Source organism: Paralichthys olivaceus, chromosome 4 (assembly GCF_024713975.1).
Source record: "Paralichthys olivaceus isolate ysfri-2021 chromosome 4, ASM2471397v2, whole genome shotgun sequence".
NCBI lineage: Eukaryota > Metazoa > Chordata > Actinopteri > Pleuronectiformes > Paralichthyidae > Paralichthys > Paralichthys olivaceus.
This window is the reverse complement of record NC_091096.1, coordinates 12,630,321-12,652,430: the sequence shown is the minus strand read 5'-3', so window position 1 is coordinate 12,652,430 and position 22,110 is coordinate 12,630,321. Positions and strand designations below refer to the sequence as shown.

General features: G+C 42.4%; 1 protein-coding gene across 20 annotated transcripts in view; it reads right to left on the bottom strand.

Annotated features, from left to right (window-relative positions):
* Positions 1 to 22,110, bottom strand: part of ank1a (ankyrin 1, erythrocytic a) — a 91,892-nt gene that overhangs the window by 10,204 nt on the left and 59,578 nt on the right. For 9 of the 20 annotated variants that reach the window (XM_069523730.1, XM_069523722.1, XM_069523719.1 and 6 more), the window contains 37 exons: positions 21,536 to 21,637; positions 18,834 to 18,932; positions 17,979 to 18,077; positions 17,630 to 17,728; positions 17,262 to 17,447; positions 17,043 to 17,141; positions 16,868 to 16,966; positions 16,670 to 16,768; positions 16,007 to 16,204; positions 15,820 to 15,918; positions 15,577 to 15,675; positions 15,368 to 15,466; positions 14,778 to 14,975; positions 14,577 to 14,675; positions 14,392 to 14,490; positions 14,110 to 14,307; positions 13,917 to 14,015; positions 12,802 to 12,900; positions 12,163 to 12,261; positions 11,980 to 12,072; positions 11,745 to 11,817; positions 11,615 to 11,635; positions 9,329 to 9,449; positions 9,057 to 9,135; positions 8,078 to 8,193; positions 7,749 to 7,973; positions 7,438 to 7,592; positions 7,135 to 7,346; positions 4,897 to 5,101; positions 4,590 to 4,686; positions 4,209 to 4,437; positions 3,428 to 3,556; positions 3,176 to 3,295; positions 2,972 to 3,056; positions 2,773 to 2,847; positions 2,290 to 2,421; positions 1,255 to 1,410 (listed from right to left, as the gene is read on the bottom strand). In XM_069523730.1, the coding sequence (XP_069379831.1) occupies positions 1,255 to 1,410; positions 2,290 to 2,421; positions 2,773 to 2,847; positions 2,972 to 3,056; positions 3,176 to 3,295; positions 3,428 to 3,556; positions 4,209 to 4,437; positions 4,590 to 4,686; positions 4,897 to 5,101; positions 7,135 to 7,346; positions 7,438 to 7,592; positions 7,749 to 7,973; positions 8,078 to 8,193; positions 9,057 to 9,135; positions 9,329 to 9,449; positions 11,615 to 11,635; positions 11,745 to 11,817; positions 11,980 to 12,072; positions 12,163 to 12,261; positions 12,802 to 12,900; positions 13,917 to 14,015; positions 14,110 to 14,307; positions 14,392 to 14,490; positions 14,577 to 14,675; positions 14,778 to 14,975; positions 15,368 to 15,466; positions 15,577 to 15,675; positions 15,820 to 15,918; positions 16,007 to 16,204; positions 16,670 to 16,768; positions 16,868 to 16,966; positions 17,043 to 17,141; positions 17,262 to 17,447; positions 17,630 to 17,728; positions 17,979 to 18,077; positions 18,834 to 18,932; positions 21,536 to 21,637 (4,591 nt within the window). Of the gene's footprint in view, positions 1 to 1,254; positions 1,411 to 2,289; positions 2,422 to 2,772; positions 2,848 to 2,971; positions 3,057 to 3,175; positions 3,296 to 3,427; positions 3,557 to 4,208; positions 4,438 to 4,589; positions 4,687 to 4,896; positions 5,102 to 7,134; positions 7,347 to 7,437; positions 7,593 to 7,748; positions 7,974 to 8,077; positions 8,194 to 9,056; positions 9,136 to 9,328; positions 9,450 to 11,614; positions 11,636 to 11,744; positions 11,818 to 11,979; positions 12,073 to 12,162; positions 12,262 to 12,801; positions 12,901 to 13,916; positions 14,016 to 14,109; positions 14,308 to 14,391; positions 14,491 to 14,576; positions 14,676 to 14,777; positions 14,976 to 15,367; positions 15,467 to 15,576; positions 15,676 to 15,819; positions 15,919 to 16,006; positions 16,205 to 16,669; positions 16,769 to 16,867; positions 16,967 to 17,042; positions 17,142 to 17,261; positions 17,448 to 17,629; positions 17,729 to 17,978; positions 18,078 to 18,833; positions 18,933 to 19,121; positions 19,181 to 21,535; positions 21,638 to 22,110 lie in introns of all 20 variants that reach the window. The other 11 variants (XM_069523734.1, XM_069523735.1, XM_069523725.1 and 8 more) reach the window with 8 other exon arrangements.

Below are 22,110 nucleotides of genomic sequence, written 5' to 3'. Positions count from 1 at the left end.
TGCACAAGGGAATCAAAAACAATTTCACATTTTAAGGAGAAATGTTTTCAATTTCTTTTAGCATTTATGATTTATTTTTCATTTCTTTGTGTGTTTCATTTATCTATTTAATATTTGTCATTCATCTGACAAATCACTTTAATTAATTCATTTTATTTATGGCCTAAAAAGTCAGGTTCAGACTCTAGCTTGTTAAACGCACTAAACTGGAACTGTAAGTCACGAATCTCTTGAAACCCGTCACTCTGAAATAAGCAGAAGACACAATATCCTAATATTCAGAGCGGCACAGCATTTTTACGTTGAATGTCAAAGCGGGAACGGCCTTTGGGAGGCAGATAGACGGACAGATAGACAGACAACACAGATACACGCTTATCAGATTCACTGCAGCTGTGATCTGAACGTCTCCCTTTTTTCACCCTTTGACACTCATGGTCATATCTGTATGCATGGTTACATCTCAGACTATTGCTCCAGTTTTCACAGAGAGGACCTGTCACCTGTCGGACTGACTCATCGCCTGCACCATAAGCTACTCACACCAGTCCAGAGGTGAAAATGGAGTCAATAAAGATGTAGGTTATGCATGTGTGAAGGAAACCATGAGGAAAAGGAGTAAAAGACTGAGGACTGACAGTTGGTAAGAAGCCCAATAATGCTAAGCTATACTTATGATCGACGTGGACTGATCATGTATGACAAAGTGTGGTTTTCTAGACAAAATATCCCAACTAAAGTTCAGTCCATCTAAAATATTGCTAATCAAAAGGAACATCTTAACCACAAAAATGATAATAACAATAAAAACACTAATTAAACTATAACTAGTCAAAGTTTTAGGTTATTGATTTCTATGAATGTTTGTTATGCTCAATGGCTCAGGAGCGCTGGATGACACCCAGGAAATCACCATTTAAGTTTCACCTCGATTCACTTTATCCCTCCATCATAGTAATTAAATGCAGTGTAAAATGTATAATCAACTAGAGAGGCTGAAGTAGGAGTGTCCTGAGTCCCTCTGCATGTTGCTGGAGGTAAAGTCCTGCAAAAGTTTGACGTTTGTGGCAGCTTTCACACCCAACAGCATCATGGGGAATAAATAAGAACGACAAGGGGACAACACAGGAGAAATCAAACTTCACTTTACCTTCAGGGGATTTTAGGGAAAGAGGATGTGTTTATTGGAAAAGTGGCTCGGGGTTGAGGGAACACGGTACACAGGGAAGAGGCTGCACTGGGGAGGGAGCTTACCATTGGTCATACCAGGGGAGAGGTGTTCTCTTTCGTTGTGTCGGCGTCGGCTCAGATCACGGGATCCTTGTCTCGCAGGCTGAGGCGGCTGGCCCTCCAACATGCTGACGATGTCCATGCGGTCAATGCTCTTCAGAGCTGTGTACAAGCTCTCCACTGCAGTGACGACACATGCCGGAGACACACAAGCAAAGCAAGGAAGAAGGGGAAGGAGGAGAGGGGTTCCCGGGACAAACAGCAACAAAATTACAAAACCAATCTGACTTTGACTGGATTAAAAAGGCAGAACCTTAAAGAATATAGAGCGTAACCATGACACCCCACTTTTAGAATGGCTCTGGTTCCAGAAGTAAACTTCAAACTTCATTTTCTCCATTGATGATACAGAAAATCCTTATTAAAAGACAAGCTGCGAGATGAATCATGACCATAAAACATATGATTACATGCAAAAAACAATATTGGAAAACGAAAAAAAGATAAAAGTACAAGACTGTGAACATAATTATGTAAGTGTGAAGAAACTACGCATCTCATAAACTATTGCAAATGATCCCTTTTCAAGGACTTCCAGTGTGCGTCTTTAACCTTGTGAATTTAACTCTTGGACTTTATTGTCCTCATGGCTAAAAAACTGCAGCATGTTACAAAGGGAAATCACAGTTGTTCTGTGGTTTAATGTTATTTAGTGCTGAACCATTCTAGTGTAGCTTTTCAGGGTTGTGATAAACATTTCCATGGTAAAAGCTCCACCAGTCACAGACGTCGCTGTAATACCTAAGCATTGTGGGCGGTGTAGTGCTTCTGTTTGACATTATGAGTAAAACATGTTTTCCTTAAAATGCAGTTGATATCACACAGACTTCTACAGGATTGTTTCATAGTCTCATAGCTTGTGGTAAATCTACCTTGGTTGTTACATGGTTACAATATTATGGCAGATCATCAAAATCTCTATTAAAAAAAATTAATGGGATTTTTACTTCCGGAACCATGGTGATGAACTCTGTTAACATTTAAAACTCATGAACTCACTCTTGGCCCTCTTGCCCTCGCGGGTGGCCCACAGGTTGAGCAGTGCTGAGCTCTGCTCCAGCAGCGAGTTGGGATTCTCCACACGGATCTTATTGATGTCGTCCACGCTGAGCTGAAGCTCACGTGCCAACTCTGTTTTTAAAAAAGTGAAGGAGGAGATCTGAATCAAGCAGGGGCAATATTTGTTAAATTTTTCCTGTGTGTCATGCAGTTGCCACATTCACGGTGTTGTTCTCGAAATAGAACCCTACTTCACATAAGCTCCAACTAGATGAGAACAAATATTCTGTCTGTTAAAAAGCCACGGTTGGAAAACAGACAGTAATTAGTTTGAATGGCCAGTTGCCATGTTATAACTTTGTTTAATCAGCAACGAGCGAGGCAAGCTTGTCAGACATAAGGTAAACATGGACAGTTTACAGCAAGCACCCATGCACACACACACACACACACACACACACACACTAGTCTGTTGTATATTACCGGCCCAGCTCAGTCCCAACTGTTCTGCAATCACAGCCATTTTCAGCTCAGTCCTCTCCATGGCACTCATTGATGCTGAAATTCAACAGAAAGTTAAACATGTATTGAGATTATCTGTGTATTGCTACACATACAGTAGTATAGTGCTGTGGTTTGAGTAGTATGATGGGGAAAAATATCTTTGCCGTGAGTCTCATACCCATTGCAGGCTCATTCAGGGCGCTGTATCTTTCTCTTAAAGCGAGCGGGGTCAGAGTTCTCCTCCGGTCTTCACTTCCCACAATCTGTCAGTCACAAGCAAAAATCACGGAGGTCAGACATCACAGGGACAAAACTGTAAATAACTTTAAATAAATACACCCTAACATGTCGTGTTAATGTGAGCTGAACTGCAGAGCTTTACCCTGATGCATGGAGGCATGGTAATGTTGAGGTTACACAGCACATGTTGATTGTCCTCATACTTAGTGGTCTTGCGCAGGAAGGACAAAAATCCAGTGGGTTCTTTACTGCTGTCTCTCACCTTAGAGTCACAGACATGGGAGAGATCAATGAAGACACATAGAGTGGTAATTGAGCTGGTGGTGTAACAGTTAGCAACAAAGAAAATAAAATTGAGGAAAAATTTGTAAGAGAAAGCCAAATGGAGAAATACCTTAACAGACACAGGAAGTCTGTTATCTCTGAAGGCCTGGAAGCTGAAGCAGCGAGGCTGCTGGGTAGCCTTCCTCACTGGCACCAGATTTCCTGAACACTCCAGATGAAGTGGCATTCCCTCCATCACCTGCAACATGTGACCCGGCATGAGCCAAAGTGAGAAGAAGTACATTAGAAACCATAGATCATATAAAGATGGACGAAACGACAGCTCGCCAAAGGTGAAACCAAAGTGTTTCAATTACCCCTGGTGGCTGGCTGCAGTGTACCCATAAAATCTGCCTCCTCCATGTTAGTGGATTGGACATGGGCCAAACAAAAAAACTTTTCTAAAGATGTTTACTTTCAGTTTAGGTCGTTCACATTAATGTATCTTCAAGTGCTCATGTTTCTGATAAGTTTGGTTTTACATAGTTATGTGATTTTATAGATAATTGACAGCTTAAAATGACTTGCGAAAGAGCGAGCGTGTGTATATCAGCAGGGATGTGGCTCCATCCCCTAATCTCTACTGCACAGATTCCCTATGACATCATTGGTGCAAGACGCCAGTGTTCCTATTTGGGAAATTTTGGATAAAATTTCTGGATAGTGGGAGGAAGCTGAAACGCATCATCCTATTTTACTGTCTGTGGTAGAAATGCAAAGCAGAGCAATACATATGTCATTGAGTACAACATAATTCAAGTGTTGAGTCTCATGTGTTTGACGGTGGTTTTGAAAACTCAGGTCAATTTTACCATGTCCATGTGATGCCCTGCCTTCGTCTCTGGACTGACCTCTATGTCTCTGCTCCGAGCCACCTCTGTGAAGTTCTCGTGCTGCTCCAGGGTTTTATCCATCTTGTCGTCGGTCATGCAGTAGCAGCGCAGGCGGCCCTCGCGCAGCTCATTCATCTTTGCAAACACAACAAACTTGGCCATGTAGGGTACAGCTGACAGCTCTCTGTAGAGCAGGTTGGAAAAGGAGACGGCCTCAGCTGTCCGAGGACAGTCTGCCAGCCAGAACCTGAGAGGAAATAATGTAATCACATCATTGTACATACTGTATATCTTTGTCTTTCATCATCAGATTGACCGAATAACTTGAGACGGCACAGGTACATTTCAACTCGATATTTAATGGTAGATATTTTGTATGCGTTGGTCAACTGAACTTACCGTGCTGATACATTGGTTGTGAAACCGGCACAGTCATTAGCATAGATAAGTTTGGTCGTGCCAGTGATATCCTCCCATTGTGCCGGCGCTGTGCCACCTGGGAAACAGGCAGGATGAGAAAGGTCAAACTGGTTAATCTAGCTTCAACACAAATATAAAGAGGAAGTCTAATAATTGTTCTGAGATAGAACAGAAACTTTTCTACAAATCAGCAATGTTGTCTCTCAACTCTCCGTAGCCTTCGAAAGAAACCATCCCCATCAAAACAGACACGCTTGTACAAAACTCCCAGTCATGCATGCAGTACCTATGACGGAGCAAAGCAGGCGCAGACTGGTGGTGTCGCCCTCCCCGGAGTCTCTGGGGCTCTCCTTCCAGGACGGGGGCAGGGGTATGCGCAGGCCAATGGGTCGGTGGAATTTGCGCCGCCGAGGCTCCACAGTAACCACAGGGCTGAAGTTTGCCTGGTTACCTAGCAGCTTTGCAACCAGTTCATCTGGAACTGGCTGAGCCTGAGGTTGAGAGTAAACAATGGGGAATGGAGGAAACGTAACATGGGCACAGGTTTGATGATGTGGAAGAAAGAAGTGAGAAAATAAAAGATATGAGCAGGTAATTGAGATTTTTTGGGATAACAGGTAGAATGAGACATGATGGACGGGCAAAAAAAGGTCAAAGAGAGGACAACCGGATAGGGAAAAATTAAAGATGAAGAGAGAGAGAGAGAGAGAAGCCAAGAGTGAATAATATTCCTCAAGGTTTAAATAAATACATTTGGAAAGACAATTGCAACACACACTGGTTGTAGAACTTAATCATCATCTTTTATTGTGAAAAGTAACAACGTGCTTTAACAAGGAGCTTTTACAATCATTAATACAAAAAGGATATCAAAGAAAAAGGCTCTGTGGTTTTTCATAAGGCCACATGGTTATAATAAGATTTTAGTTCAATATAATGTGATCCTGAAAAGGATGAAATGGTTAAAATAAAACTGCAGAACAAAATTGTGTCTAATTTATTTACATTTAGTTATATTAACTATTTTCAGCTTAGAGGTAACAACATGTGTGGTAGCTTCTGTGTTAGTTTACTAGAAATATTTCACTTATAATGAACTCATATATTTGTCTAAAGTACAGCTGTTGAATTAAAACACACAGTAGAAGGTACATTCGAACTATATCAAACTGTCATTTTGGTTTAGAGAAAAATATTCTGACTCTGGAATTAAATGTTTCTATGATTCCTGCTGATTAAAATGGATTATTGGCTCACTTGCACTTTTGCTTTTAAACTTTGAATAGAAGATTGAAATTATTCCAAAATGAAAACATCAAAAGTGAAAGGTATCACTGAGTTGATTTTCGATTGTGCAATCTGCAATTTAACCATGTTAAAAGAAATCAGATTCCAAATGTTCTGATATTGATTTTACAGCTGACAGTCAAATGAAATTCTATTTATTAGGTTTTCCTTTTGAAACAGAATGTGGGGGCAGGACATTAGACAGCTAGGACCAACAGCTAGGCCCGGTCACACATTGGCGAATATAAAGGAAATATCGTGGGTCACACTTCACTAAAGTTGAACTCTATGTGAAGCCACTGTGTGATATTCCTTGCCTCAGCAAACAATGGTTGTATTTGCCCCCACTCTCTAATGGACTGCAAGTGAAGAGGGGGGATGAAGGTTCACCATTGAAACATTGTCTATGTGTGACTGGGTCCTGACGGGTGGATGCTTGTGCAAAGAAAACTGGTTTCATTTGAACCACTGGGCAGAAAGATGAGATTGTTAAAATGTACTCACTTCATATGTTCCTTGTAAATATGTCCTCTTATTAACAATTATTTGCTGTATATTAGTGTGATAAAGTTAACTAAAAAGTTAATTCTCTTTTCTTTGGTGTGTAATTTGAGGGAATCTGAACTTGAGACTTGTTGCTGAACAAACAGCGAGGGCTTCAACAAAGTGTGATAAAACCACAATTGTAAAGTTGTGAAGCTCAGGTCCTCAGGTGTGGGAAACATATCAGTTCTTATAAAAAGGCTTTTTAGTACATTTTCAGACATTCATGATACCAAAACCATGGTCAGTATAAATATAAACACAAACACAGTTGTTGTACTGGTTGTACCATGAATGCAGAAGATTTCCCATTAGGCAATGTTTGGGAAAGGCATCTCAAATTAATGTGTAAAATATACTAAATACAGGGCTTCATCTGTGACATAAATGTATTAGTAAGAAAGACATCACTAAAGATAACACAAACAATAACATATCAGCACTAAATGAGCATGTCTATGTCATGTAAAGGTGCCAAGTGCATGCACTGTGTGAAATAAAAGGAAAAACAGGTCCTCTAAAAGCAAAAAAAGCAAACAGAAATTGAACGGCATATCAGGAAAACTCGGCTGATATGATCGGTTCATTCCAAAATTAATCAAAAATCCATCCAACATGCTTTTTCTTTTCAGGCAACACAGGCATTAACGATCTGTATCTCTTCTCCATCCTTTTCCACATCGTCCCATCTCACCTGCAGCCCCAGTCGCACTCGCTTGGTGACTGCTGTCTCCGGAAACGTGGCCTGGACCAGCGGCACCAATTTACTTGTCAGAGAACCTCCCTCCGGACCAATCAGATCGCTCTCTTGCTGGACGCGTGATACGACAGCAAAGTAAAGGGGGAAGTCAGTGGAGATGATTCTGCGAATTCGCTTCTTCCCGAGCTCCTCTTGACTTTCTAAGTCTGGGGAGAGAAGAGAGGAGGTTGTAATTCTTTAGAATTGATACCGAGCACAGTCAGTTTGAAATCAAGCATGACGCGTTTTAACTCTTACCCTCATCCATCCCGTTGAGGATTGTTTCTAAAACCTCATCACCGTAGCGATTGCGATGTTCTTTCCAGACAGATCCGTTCTCGCTCCTCAGCACCACGAGCTCTCGGTCACCACGACCCAGAGCAGCAAAATGGGGGATCTCCACGATCACTGGTCTGAACAACACATATAGAGTCTGTAATAATCATGACTTTTCCAAAGAGGACAATAAGAAGAAAGTTTCTATTACTGTCCCCCCCATTTATAGGCCTTATTTAACGTAAGAAAAGGTTTATAACCAGTAGACATAGGCGGCTCTAAGGCTTCCTCACCCCAGGAACTGCATCCCAGCTGGACCCAGGGAGATGATTCTGCTGGCCAGCCCCTCTCCCTCCACCAGTGGAGGGGGGCTAGTCAGCTTCTGTGGCTTCACCAGGCGGCAGGTGATGCGGGTGGGGGCCGCACAGGTCCGCGGAGGTATGATGACACGCAGACCATTATGCCTGCTGCCTCGCATGGAGCCACCCCGAGCATCCACCATGAAACTGACCAGGAACCTGCCATCAGACGTGGGATGTGATAATCAGTTGCCAGATCAGATATCAAATACAGATTAATTGAGATAAAATGTTTTATTTTTCTGCATTACTGCTGTGCTGACCCTGTGTGTATGGGACTGGCGACTGGGCTGACATTATCCGATGTCTCAGTGGCTGGGCTGCTGGGAATCAGTGAGTCGTCATCATATTCTTTGGGCAGTGGAAGTGGAGTGTGTTGCTATAACAGAAAGAAAAACGCTTAATTCTCAAAAGGAACACAGTTCAGCTTCGAGTTTTATGGGAACCCAACCTTTATTACTTACACTATCATCTGTGTATAGGAGAGGATATGGAGAGGGATATGATAAAGGATTATCTGTATTCATTTTTGAAGTGATCATTTTGACAGTGGATAATGAAGATGAAACATCTTTTATATTCAAATGACTGACAAGGAAATATTTCAAGATCTCATGTTACAAAAAAATAGAATCTGTAAATGACTGGATCATGGTGCAAGTATCCTCTTTCAAAAACTGTGTATTTAGATTAAAGCACCTCCATAAAATCAAGCCTCCATATCAAAAAAATCCTATTAAATACATGCATGTTGTGAAATTGTATTCTTGACCTTAGATAAAATGCAGGAAGAGGATCTTTACTCAAGGTCCACTCACTCACTTGTTTCTAGGCTTTCAACTGCATCTCACAGTCTTTATCTAAAAGATTTCACAGAGACTGAGACAAACCTTTTGACTGAAGAAGATGGAGATTTGGTAAACAAAAGGATAAGTAAGTGGACCTTTAGTATAAGGGGCACTCGGCTGATTTGAGTCATTTCACTTACACTTTTATACATGAAATTCTGCTTTGCAAATGAGTTGCAAGTTGGTAAATGGCAAAATGTTGGCATATATCAGTTAAGGAAGGTCTAATGAAAGATGATACTTTAATGGCTGTGCTGCTTTAATGTGAACAATTTATTCATATTTTTAAATCTGTCTTTTCAGTCACCCAAAATTATGGAGGAGCCATTTTAAACTGTTACCCCTTTAATATTGTCATGTTGCAGTATATTCATCATGCTGGGCAGTACAGTACCTGGTCCATCTCATGTTCTTTCAGGATAACAGTCTCTGGAGAGACTCGTGGGATCCTGGGAATCGCTGGCGAGTAATTTCTGTTGTATGAAAAGAGAAAAAGTCAGATAAAAGAAGTTTCTCTACGTCTCACCTCCTCCCAAGTGCTCATCCCTGGTGTTCAGAGATTGTCTATGGTGTGCCCCCCTCTATCCATCCATCCATCCATCCACTTATTAGCCCGTGGCTACCAGCTCAGCTCTCTCCACTACTTCCCCCCCCAGCCCCCCTTACGCTGTGCCCAGCCCTCTCTCGTACTCCAGTGATTTCTTGGGGGAGAGGAAATCGTCATCATGGTCTTTCATGTCATCCATCTTCATGTACCTGGCCCCTTCTGTCCCCAAGAGCTCCTCTCCTTCAGAGAACAACAAGCCAAAGAGAGCGAACAGACCGTGGTCAGGTGGGTGAAACAGCACAAAGAGAAAGAGAGAAACAAAAGAACAAGATGGTTAACCGGTGGTTAGACGGGTTAGAAAACATGATGACCCAGGATTTAGATGATGGCTCTGTGGTGTGGACTGGTGAAATGAGACATTAGTGATGAGGATCTGTACACTGACTTTACTGCCCTTACAATAAAATAACTGAAATACAATCACTTCTACAGATCGGCTAAAACACTTCCACAGTCCAGGCTGCTGAATCTGGCACTTTTGAATCAACACATCTAAACATTACTACATTGAAACAGGAGAGCACTCCTGGTAAATGTAGTCTGGATAGTTGTGCACAGAGCAACATAATCTCATTCCAGAAATCTGCTGTCTAGAGAACAAACAGTTATTGAGCTTGAGGTTACAGATGTATCGTCTGGCTCAGAGAGTGACGTGTGGGGAGATTTGCTTTAAAAAAAAACACATGAATAGAAACACAGACACAATCACAACGGCATCAGACACAACAACACACAAGACAAGGCAATCTGTTCTTTACTCCACTTTGAACCCACAGTGCAGTATTATCTTGATGTGAGCTGAGGTGGGTTTTGGTTACTTACCCCCTGAAACTGGCTGTAATTTTCAGAAATTCACAAGCAACGAAAGTCAGTCTTCCCTGGGTGTTTTTAAATGTGACTGTATCAGCTCAGCTTGTGTGAGTGGGTCCGTATGAGCTGCAGAGCCAATGTGATACAGTAGGTGTCATTACACTAAGTTTGACTGTGCAGGCACTTCCCACAGGTTCTGTTTTGTGTACCATGCATGTGTGCCACGTCGGGTACGCGAACCATTGCAATATGCAATATATCATTTTACCACTCCGGATGTGAGATGACTCTTTTTAGAAGGCAACTCAGCTACTTTCTATATTTAGAGTAAAAGTGACAATCTGTCAGCTGAATTATCAGGGGGTCTAAAAATATCAAGTCACACTGCAAAGTCCTCCGACATCATTGCCAGTGGCGTTGTTATCTTCAGGCATTACTTAGTTAAACCTTTTTTATTTCTTTGGCCATGTGGGGGCAACAGAAACACGTCGTTAACTATGAGCAGACATTATGGCAACATCCATACTAATACGTTTTCATTTTAAAACAGGGTCTCTGAGTATAACAATCTCTGTCTGCATGAGTGTTTTAGCTCCGCATCAGTAGTGATCCCTGTCAGCACTAACACACCTGTACATGTATATCATGTGAGCATTCACGTACACTGGGCATGTGTGTGTCGATATGAAAAGGAATCAGATTGTCTTCTATGCAGTTGGTCAAATGTACTACAAACAACAATCACTCTCCTTTTTAGCTGCTTTTGGCAAAAATCTGGCTGTTTAGCTGCTAAATGCTACTTTATGTTCACAAACTAACTTAACTGTGTCTGACTGCTGGGAAAGTACAACGCAGGTGATTATTAAAAATGTTTTGTTTAAAAAACAACTCCAACATTACTGGTTCAAAAACCCCCCTAAAATGACTGAAAGTGGCTAAAAGCCTCGATCTGCAGTGCTGACACTGGGCGATCTGAGCAACTCCTCCAGATATCACATACATCGTTTGTATAATAAATGATTATAGTAATCTATTCTAGTAATTTACTATTCCCCCTAATGTCAAACAAACACAGGCGAACCCAGATCACACTGATGCACAATGGAAACAGATTCAAATGCAGACACTACTTTAGACAAACAGAAGATTGAAGCATTAACACAACTCAACTAGGAACTAATAATGCCCACAGTGCAGTAAAATATTCATTTGATTTGATTTGATATCTGTAACAATGATTATAGGATTGATACTCAATAAAACTCTGACTGTAAAAACAAGGACTGCTGTTATATAACCTGGACAGTTAGAGGATGAGGGTGTCATCAAAGGGACATTTAGAGGTTACAGACATGGGTGCTATGGGTGCATGCCAATGAGAAACCAGAGCCACCATCACAGTGAGCACCACCACAGAGGGAACGCGAGAGAGAGGCAGGGAGGTAAAGATGGAGAGAGTGCGCTTGAAATGGAGCCAAACACTTTATTAAAAGAACCTATGAATGCCGCACAAAGAGAGAAAGAGACATTCATACCTAATGTTAGCTGTGCAATTCCTAAAAAAGGGTAAAGGGCAAAAGAGTTGAAAAAATAAATAAATGTATCTGACCAGTTCAAACATAATAAAATCAGAGTAGTAATATAATGACAATTTTGTTGCTCTACCTTCATCCTCAGATACGTCTAGTATCTCATCCACAGTTTCAGGGAAACTCATGCGATGTTTCTCTGTGGTCGTCTGCAGGGCACAGAAGAGAAAGAAGCATTTACTGCCACGACTTCAGGAGGAAACATTTTAAACTTGATTTTGAAAAAGTAGCATTTCCATGTGATTATCATGTGTGTCACATAATGCTAGAACTGAATCGAGAGACGGTAATGGCAATTCTAAACTTCTCACCATGGAAACCGTCTCCTCTGTGACGAGCTTCAAGACATCAATCACAGAGATGTAGCCCAACCTCTTAGCAATGGCGAGGGCCGAAGTGCCATTCTAACAAAATGAGAGAGGCAGACTGTTCAGAGCACTGATGACCAAACTTCTTAATGAGCTTGAGGGGAGAGATGTTATGTTCATGCTCACTGTAGTGGTCTCGTTGGGCTGGGCTCCGTGCTTCAGCAACAGCGTCACAATGTCTGTGTGTCCCTGCTGGGCCGCCTGGTGCAGAGGAGTGTAACCCAGCTGGAAGAGTGACCAGAGACAATGCAAAATAGGCAAAATGTAAATAACGACTTGTCGACCGGGCTACAGGAACTTACGATGACATTTTTTTCACAACTTTCTGACAATTATCATTCAGCCAGTCTTTTTAGAATTGACTGTATTTCTAATAACATTGATCATCATATAAATATCAATAAAAAGCACCAGTTTTCGACCACAACTGTTTTTGAAATGTTTCTGAAACAAGCAGCAGATCATGTTGTCAAATCAAGATTCTCTGACCCACCGATATCTGCATTCAATCTTCAGGAAACACAGCATCTTAGCCTCATATTTGCTCATACATCACATTTTAGACAGGTAACATACCCTCTCTCCAGTTATCACTGATTATCATCATGGTTGTGTTAACATAAGGGAATACCTGCCACAGTCATGTCCTGTGTTATCAAATACACTGTAATTGTATTCACTGATGAGTGGCACAGACACAGTAGACTTGGTGTTTTTGTGTCAATTTTGTTGCAGTTTTGTTCAAAACCAGAGGGTGGCACTCACCCTTGTTTTGCTGTTGACATTGGCCTGTTGCTGCAGGAGGAACTTCACCATCTTGATGTTGCCATAGTGACACGCTACATGGAGAGGGGTGTAACCCATCTGAGAGAAGCACAAAATCATCAATGTCATATAGCATTATTGTCATAATGGATTTTTATTATCTTAACTACATTTCGAACCCATATGTAGATTTGATCCTATTTGTGGTCACATGTCTTAAATATTACATCAACTGATCACATTCAAATGCACACACACAATTGTTTTTAAAAAGAAAGCAAAAATAAAAAAAACATTCAGAGAGAGAGGATACAATTGTTTCTTATTTACAGTAAAGTGCAATACAAAAGCCTGACAACAAATACTACCACTTAAAAATCTTATATTGACAAATAGGTGTCATTCTTTAATGCTGTAGTTTGTGGATCTGTTCTTCTGATAACATTATATAGTTTAAGACATTAATTAATCTCACCTATATTAATCTCATACAACTCTATGTTGAAACACAGCTGTAAAACCAATGCACCAGAGGTCTGAATGATCTGAGTGTCACTAGGGTCTGCTCTGTATTGAAGGTAACATGACCCTCTGCCATGACATCATCAGGCTATTTATGCTACAGAATGTAGATGCTATCTGCTGCTGCACAAGTATTTTCTACACTGACGACCCTGACCTCAGTTTAAAGTGAAAACCGGAACCGTAATATTTTACCACCACAAAGGAGGTAATGTTATCGTCAGGATTACACAAAAACTACTGGGCAGATTACCAGGACATTTTTTGGAAGGATGTGATATTGGTCAGGAAAGAACCCATTAAATTTAGGTGCGGACCTATATCAGGGGGCGGATGCAGGAATATTTTTTTTAAACTTTCTCACATTGCTTTTTTTGACCCTTTCACCAACTTCCCAGGGAATAATGAATGGCTCTAGATGAAAAAATCAGGCACATTTAGGGAACTGATATCTATGTGTGTAGCCTACAATTTGGTGCAGCTTGATTGAATATAAGGGGACTGTTGGGCCTTGGTAGAGTTATGCACTTCTGAGAGCTCTTCTAGTTTTTCTTTGTTTTGTTCTGATTATAGGACCATAAAAGGGGTGTTACCCGTGTGGCAGCATAGACTGACGCTCCCTGCTTCACCAAGATATCAGCGATGCCAACATGTCCTTCCTGTGCCACCAGGTGGAGAGGGGTCAATCCACTCTAAAGGCGACAGGAGTTAAAGGACATATGTCAGACATATGACAGTACAAATTAAAGTATATTCCAGTTTCAATCGGTCTTTCATTGTTCTTGCCTTGTTGCCGAGGTTGACATTGGCCTGTTTGGAGATGAGCAGGGAGACCATGTCAGGCCTTCCCTCCTGCGAGGCCAGGTGGAGAGGTGTGACTCCCTGCAGTGATTCAGCATTGGCTGAAGCTCCATACTGCAGCAGGCTGTTGGCCACCTCCACCTGGTTCTGCTTGGATGCAATGTGCAGCGCAGTGTAGCCGTTCTGGAGCGCACACATGAGGAGTTGTCAGAAATAGAACACTAAACATTCAGGATTATGTTTGCATTTGTGTTTTTATTCTTTTACCCTGGCTGCACTGTGCGGTGATCCTCCCTTGCTGACAAGCAGGTTGACCACATCAAGGTTGTTGTGATGTACAGCAACGTGCAGCGGAGTCAGACCATTCTGTGAAAAAAGAATCAAAGCTTCATCAGCATGTCTTACATTACATCCTTTCTCCCACATATCCAAGACCTTTTGGTTTTATTTACCTTCCCTGCAGCGTTAGGGTTGGCTCCTCTCTCCAGCAGCAGCTCTGCTACATCCACCTTGCCGTACTTGGAGGCCACATGCAGCGGAGTGAAGCCTTTCTATAGAGGCAGCAAATGGAACACAATATTACGAATAACTGAGGCTCCGACTCTAGGGGATATTGCTTTCGGTGTGTAGAATATGCAGAATGGAGGCCATACCTTGGTCATCTTGGTCTGCTGAGCCTCCATGTCCAATAGGATGCGGACGGTTTGTACATGACCTTCCCGGGCAGTGATGTGTAGGGGTGTGTGTCCTGCTGTGGTGGTGGAGTTGGGATTGGCTTTGTGCTCCAGCAGCAGCTTCACTAGCTCCTTGTGGCCCATCCGAGCAGCGCAATGCAGAGGGGTTTGGTCGTCCTGGAGGAGGAGGAGAGATGACTTGAGATGCAATGTAACATAGCCTTTTGTATGAGACACCTGAAAAAAGGTCTCCTATCATCCTGCTTTAATTTCTTAGCATCTTCACTATCATCTCCACTACCAGTTAAATTGAGGATCTGGTAAAACAAAGCTCTGCTGCATAAATCTTCAGGAGAAAAATTACTACACATAGAAGCATAAATGTATGTGTGAATGCAACTTGTACTGTAAAGCACTTTGATCAGTCAACCAGACTGAAAAAGAAGCACATAAATATTGTCCATTTTCCATTTATCAAAACAAAACTAGGCCTTTGCACATTTATGACCAGTGAGGAATATTTTGCATGCGTCCATGGTTACGCAGATGGTGCTGTGTGAAAGCTCTACCTTGGCCTTGGCGTCCACCGGTGCAGCATTCTGCAGTAAAAACTCTGCCACCTCATGGTGTCCTGCACGAGATGCCATATGGAGAGGAGTCTCCACTTTCTGCTCACACACAAACAGACAAACCACACAGTCAGAGTCGACACAAACAGCAACACTACAATGTAATTCTGTCATTTATGTTGCTCTTGGAATTTCCGATGGGAACTGACCACGTTGGAGACGCTGGGGGAAGCTCCTTTCTGAAGCAAGATCTTCACAACGTTGAGATGACCCATGAATGATGCCACGTGCAGAGGGGTCAGGCCCGACTGTTCAGAAAGAGAGCAGCATTAGAAGAATTGTAGCTGGACCTGCAGAATTATTAAAGCACCATCACACATTTAGGTGCTTTTACTTTGAACCCTTTTTTAGATCAATGATCCTCATTCATTTTCTTCCTCCTGATCCCTCACCTCAGTCACAGCCTCTAATGATGCAGAGTGTTTGAGCAGGAGATCCATCACCCGCATGTGGTTCTTTTTACAAGCAATATGCAGAGGAGTGAAACCATTCTGTAAAAACAAAAGAAGCCGTTATCACCACTAAGATAATAAGCAACTATGCATTAACTGTGCGTTAACCTCAGTGTTTGTCACTGACCAGTGCCCGAGAGTTGGGTTTGGCCCCTTTGTCCAGCAGTACTTTAGCCATGCGGTGGTGGCCGCAGTGTGCTGCCACATGCAGAGGAGTGAGGTGGTCCAGTGTGATGTCATCAATCTCTGCATTGTACTGCAGGAGCTGCTTGACGCAGTCCATGTGGTCGCCCTGCGCTGACATGTGGATTGGAGACAGGCCATTCTGCAATAAAAAGGAAAATGTGTAGACTCTCTCATCCTCCGCAAAACAGGAAATAATTTATCTTTTAGTGAAAACAAACAACAGCAAGAGATACTGTATATATGAATATGTTTGGCTGGAGGTTTACAAACCTTAATTTTCACTAACTTAAACGTACAATATCTAACTACGGTCGTTAGGGGTCTCTCAATCAAAACAATAACTAAAGACAACCATTTCTTGTCCCATAATCCCCTTGGGTCGCTTGTTTCTGCACAGATTGCACGGTAAAAGGTGATGAATTTTAATCGTGATCAATTACGAGTCACCAATCAAAACAGTGAAAGCCAAATGACTAACTGGTTTTTCCTCCATAGTTGTTTTTTAGAAAGGTTAACGAAGGATTGTTACCTTCATGACTTAAAGTGTAAAAAACAAGTGAAGGAGTGAATCATTTTCTTCATGCATCTACAACAGATGGTTTACCTTGGTCTTTGCCTGGATGGGGGCCCCATGGTCCAGCAGGATCTCTATAATCCTGACATGACCGTTTCTGGCCGCACAGTGCAGAGGAGTCAGCTCATCCTGGAGAGAGACGAATGTCAGAGATTACGTTCATGATGCATCAAAGACATTAAGTGAATCAAAGAGGTTAGGAAACAGTTGGATATGTGTCTGCTGTACCTTGGTTTTGGCATCGATCTGCGCCCCTCTGTCCAGCAGGAGTCGGACCATGATCACATTCCCCCTTCTGGATGCAATGTGAAGAGGCGTGATTCCGTTCTGCACAGAGATGCACATGCACTTAGACACACGAGAGCAAGGACAAGAGATTCATATTCTGTTAGTTGTTCTCTACCTTTGGAGTGAAGTTGACATTGGCTCCTCTGTTGAGCAGCAGTTGAGCTACATTCAGGTTTTCATAGTGTGCAGCAATGTGGAGGGGTGTGAATCCAGTCTGCAAGGACACGTCAGGGTGAGTGCACGTCACTCTCATTACCTTTGCACTTCAGAAACACAAAGACAAACCAAACAAGGACACCAAACATGTGGCGATTCGTTCTGTTCACGCACACACCTTGCTGAGCACATCAGGATTGGGGTCGTTCTGCAGAAGCACCGCGGCTGTGCGTGTGTCATCATTGCGTGCAGCAATGTGCAGCGCGGGGAGGCGGACCTTTCCCTTGGTGCCATAGTTGATGAGCAGGGCTACAACATTTTCATGTCCCTGCTGCAGAGCCACGGCGAGAGGAGTAAATCCATCCTGAAGCACACAGGAGGGGAGGTTAGACAGGTTCACTCAGGGAGAGAAAATTGGAGAGATGTGAGGAGAGAGGCTTCTGAGCACAAAACAGAATGAGAACACAGCGAGACCGGATCAGCTAGGATGGGGTTGAGGAGTTTTGAAGATTGCTCTTAGAAAAACTTCTCTCAATTCTTTGATACCTCAGTCGGAATGCTCTGATTGGCTCCATTCTCCAGAAGAAACTTCACAACCTCTAGATGGTTTTCTTGCGCAGCCATGTAGAGTGGAGTGAAACCCTTCTGTCTCAGAAAGACACAGACACACGCACGCACACAAACACACACAGCAGCAGCAGCAAGAGACAGATAGGAGGACGGTCACAGATACACGCACAAGGATGAACAGAGAAAAGAAACAAACACACAGAAATATAGGAACAAAGACCAATGTTAACTGATGGAATTGCTTCACAGTAAAGTTTACATAGTATTGACACATGGCCTGAGTGTGTCCTGTAAACACCGCCATGAGAGCAGCGCTCAATCTCACCTGGGACTGAGCGTTGACATTGGCCCCGTAGTTAACCAGCTCTGTGACCACCTGCTCCTGCCCCGCCAGGGCCGCAATGTGCAGGGCCGTGTTCCCTTTCTGTTCAAACACAAGGACGAGCACAACGAGGAATTAAAAAGTATAGAAAAACATTCACATGCAAACTTGACACAAGGTGTCCACATACCAGTTGATGCTTGCACAGACTTTTTTATTTTACCTCTCCGGTAGGAAACGTTTCAGACCCAGGCCCTTCATCAGGCCAGAAATGTTACCTACCTGGGAGGTCAAATAAAACAGTGCAGTGTGCAGACATTTCTCGTCTTCCAACAGTGACAATGAGCTCTGACATGTAGTTTCTGGACATGCTATATATATAGTATTCTGTACATACTATGTGTAGATGAATGGTGCTTGATTGACAGGTAATTACTTAATTTGGGTTAAAAAAATTTCTATAGAAGTAATGATGATATTTGTAGAAGTAAATTTAAAATCAGGCACCACATAAAAATAACGTCTGAGGGGCGTGTTACAGTGGTTAGAACTGTCACACAGTAGTAAAGGTCCTGGTTTGAACCGAGGTTAGGGACTTGAAATTGTTCTTATAGGTGTGAATGTGAATGGTTGTTTGTCTCAGTATGTTGACGCTGCGATACACATGGCGACCTGTCCACAGAATACCCTGCCTCACGCCCAATCTCAGCTGGGATTGGCTCCGGGTCCCCCCTCAAAGGATGTGCAGGATGGATGGATGAATAGAGGGCCATATTTGAGGAGGTTTTACATGCCATGTTTCAAAATGTGCTTGGTACAAAACAGGTAGGTAGGATTTTTTTTTCAGGGGGAATTTACCTTTGTGGTTGTCTCCAGAACGATTCCATTGTGGAGCAGCTCCAGCACCATTTTGACGTGGCCTTCTTTAGAGGCCAGATGCAGCCCGTTGAGCCCATTCTGAGTGAGAGAGCAGAGCAGACCTCACACTGAAGGGTCCGAAACACACTTGGAATACAAATATACTCTAATCTCAAAGAAATAACCACATGTATACACAAACGGATTTGAGGCCATGCCAAACGAAACAACTGGACTTGTTATCACAGAGACTGAAGAACTCACAAAACATGGCAGGCAAATACTTACACCAGGCACCAGGCATGCAGCACTCTCAGAATCAAAGTGGTCATTAGCAAAAACGACATCTACGGGGATGAAAATCAGGATGTGAACATTTTCATTTGATTAATGATGGTGGGAGGAGGAGGTGGAAGAGGAAGAGGAGGACGGGAGGGGGATGGCAGGCCGCTGGTCTCGTGGCTGGGAAGAATACAAGCCGTGTGGAATAGGTCTGACCTCACACAGCCTTCCTTCAGCCGCACAGGACATGTGAGGTTGGACCTTTCCCACACCACTGATATTATTCCTCTGAGTGGGGGGAGACCACAGCACACCATCACTCTACTGCAGACAGAGGAGAGAAGGAGGGAGGGGAGGGAGGGAGGAGATGGACGAGGGGAAGGTAAACAAATAAGAAAAAAAAAAAAGAACAAAAGGTGAGTTAGTAAACCAGTGACCCGATCGGAAGAGAGAGGGTAGTGGAGACGTTGTGAGGATTTAGAGGAAGAGACAAAACACAGTAAGGGGGGGGGGGGGGGGGAGAAAAGGCAGCGTGCTGGTGAGTGAACCATGGCGGAGGTAACAAGACGGACATGTGAACAGCAACACGACCGCCAGTCAAACCTCCATCAAATCTTCACACCACTCTGTACACCGACATCAGGACAAACACAAACCTGTGCTCAAGTGACGGTCTGCAACAGTTTTCATGTAATTATCATATTGTTCTGTATCACCAGACAAAAATTTGGATGGCGATAAGTGTAGAGCAATAATCGTTAGACAGAAAATAATTCTGCAACTATTGTTTCAGTAGTTTTATTCTTTTTTTTTTTTTTAGTTTAGCTGGTTCTATATTTTCAGATGTAAAGATGTTTGATCATTTCCTAGTCTCCTATGAAACTGAACAAAATATTTTTGGCTTTGACTTTTTTATCAGTTATTTAATCTACACCTTAATGATGATGGAAATCAAAAGTTGCAGCCTGTGGGTATTGAACCTGTGTTTTTAAGGAGATAAAGCAAAAGCCTCTTTGTAGAATTTGTAAAATCCTAATTTTGCTGCCATCTGGTGGTGAAATCAAAAGACTGGAGTTTGGCTGACAGCAACACAAACAGTCGACTGCACCAGTTTTCAGTTTAATTTTTCTCTGAACAAGAAGCCACCAAATATTTCACTTACAGGAACTTTAAGTGCAAAACAATATGTGTGCAAATTTGTGTGTGTGTGTGTGTGTTGTAGACCATCACTTTAACTCAAACACTCAATTTAATATGATGGATATCATCAAAACAGTGAAACCATGAGAATTGATCCTGCATATTCTGGAATCCTACTTTATGCATGTAATTCCATTTTTAATCCATGGGGTGTCTCCCATCACATTTTCCTACAATGGCCACTGTAGAGTCACTTCAAATGAATTGTGACACCATTGCATTGTGGGGTCTGTTATGAGGCTCATGAATGGACCTCAGAGAAAACCTGACAGAAGCATTACCAGCAATAATAACAAAATGTTGGGGACAGCATTAGCAAGGGAAACCATGACTAAGTTAGATTAATGAGCTACAGGAATCTCTGTCACACACAGTGTTTGGCCATGTTTCAGTAGCCTGAGGGCGGTGGTCCTAGCCCACTAGCGCTGCCACCTCCTGGACACTCTGGGAACAAGTGTCACAGTAAAAGAGGCAGGATGGAGGAGACGGGGCGAAGGAGAAGATCCTGCTCCATTTAACACCTCCCCTGGAGACTCTGTACACTCCACCCGTCACCTCCAGCCACTGATTAAGTCTACCTGAGCATGCACATGTAGTACAGTGCATGACTGAGTGCACAGGCAGATGAATGGGCACAGTGGTCAACTCAGACACATCATGCACACTGGACACTCAAGCCACATTTATATAGAAATACTGTTACAACAAATGGTGATTTACATGGACAACATATGAGCAAAAACTAACTGAAAGAGTTATTAAATAAACCCTTAATTAAGATAAATATTTCTTGTATAATTTGTCATTTTCCATGTGGAATAGATGTGGAAGCACTTCAGGTCATTTTTCTGATTACATCTGATCTGATCATCATTTCACTGTTGATAAATGTGCTCCTTTTTCCATTCACACATTGCTGTTCTTTTTCTCAATAAAAAGTGGGCAGCCCAGCCGCCTCCTGAATTTTGATTTACTCAGATTGGCAGATAGTGAGAAAGAACACTAGATCCTGGCAGGATTCAATTGTGGGCAAAAGAATATTCAATATTTCTGGTTCCATTTTCGCTATGCAAGAGTACAACTGCAGATTATTTTTGCAGATAAGCAAAATATGGATATGCGAATAAAAAGACAAGAGTGGTTCACTGGCTGATGAGTTTTCCAGTCACAAGTTATAACTTTCAACCAATTTCACTCTGGGCAATGTGCAGCTCTCTCACCTGATTGGCTGTATTTATATCAATGCCGTTTTTGATATGGTCCAGGGCCTTGTCCAGGTTGCCAGAACGGGCCGCTCTGAGAAAACTGTTGCCAGCATCTGCCTATAAGTGAAACAGAGAGAGGGAACGAGAGGGGGGATAAGGGGTGTAAGAGAAAGTGAGAGGCACATAAAGTAGAGGAATAGAGAGGGAAAATGGAGAGGGAGACAGAGTTAGGTTATTATTATTTCTTTGAGAAAAACAGCATTTTGAGACTGAAAACGTTCAGTAGCGAGCAGTTACCCATCAGTTTCCCTCTCATTTCATGCCTCCCTGGTATTTTTGGTAGGTGCAGTTTGAGAATCTGCATCTGTACCTTGAGTTTTGTATGTTGTGGGGTTTGGTGGGCACACCAGTAATGTAGAAATAGCACTCAGAATGTAAACTGGCCTCTTGTTTCCATAAAACCTTAAAGAAATTGTTCCTGAGTTTATTTGATGCTCTTTATTCAGGCAAGTGGTATACAACTGACAGAGAATGAAAGAGAGACACAAGGTGAATGGAGAAAAGAGAGAGAGAGAGAGAGTTTGGTGAGT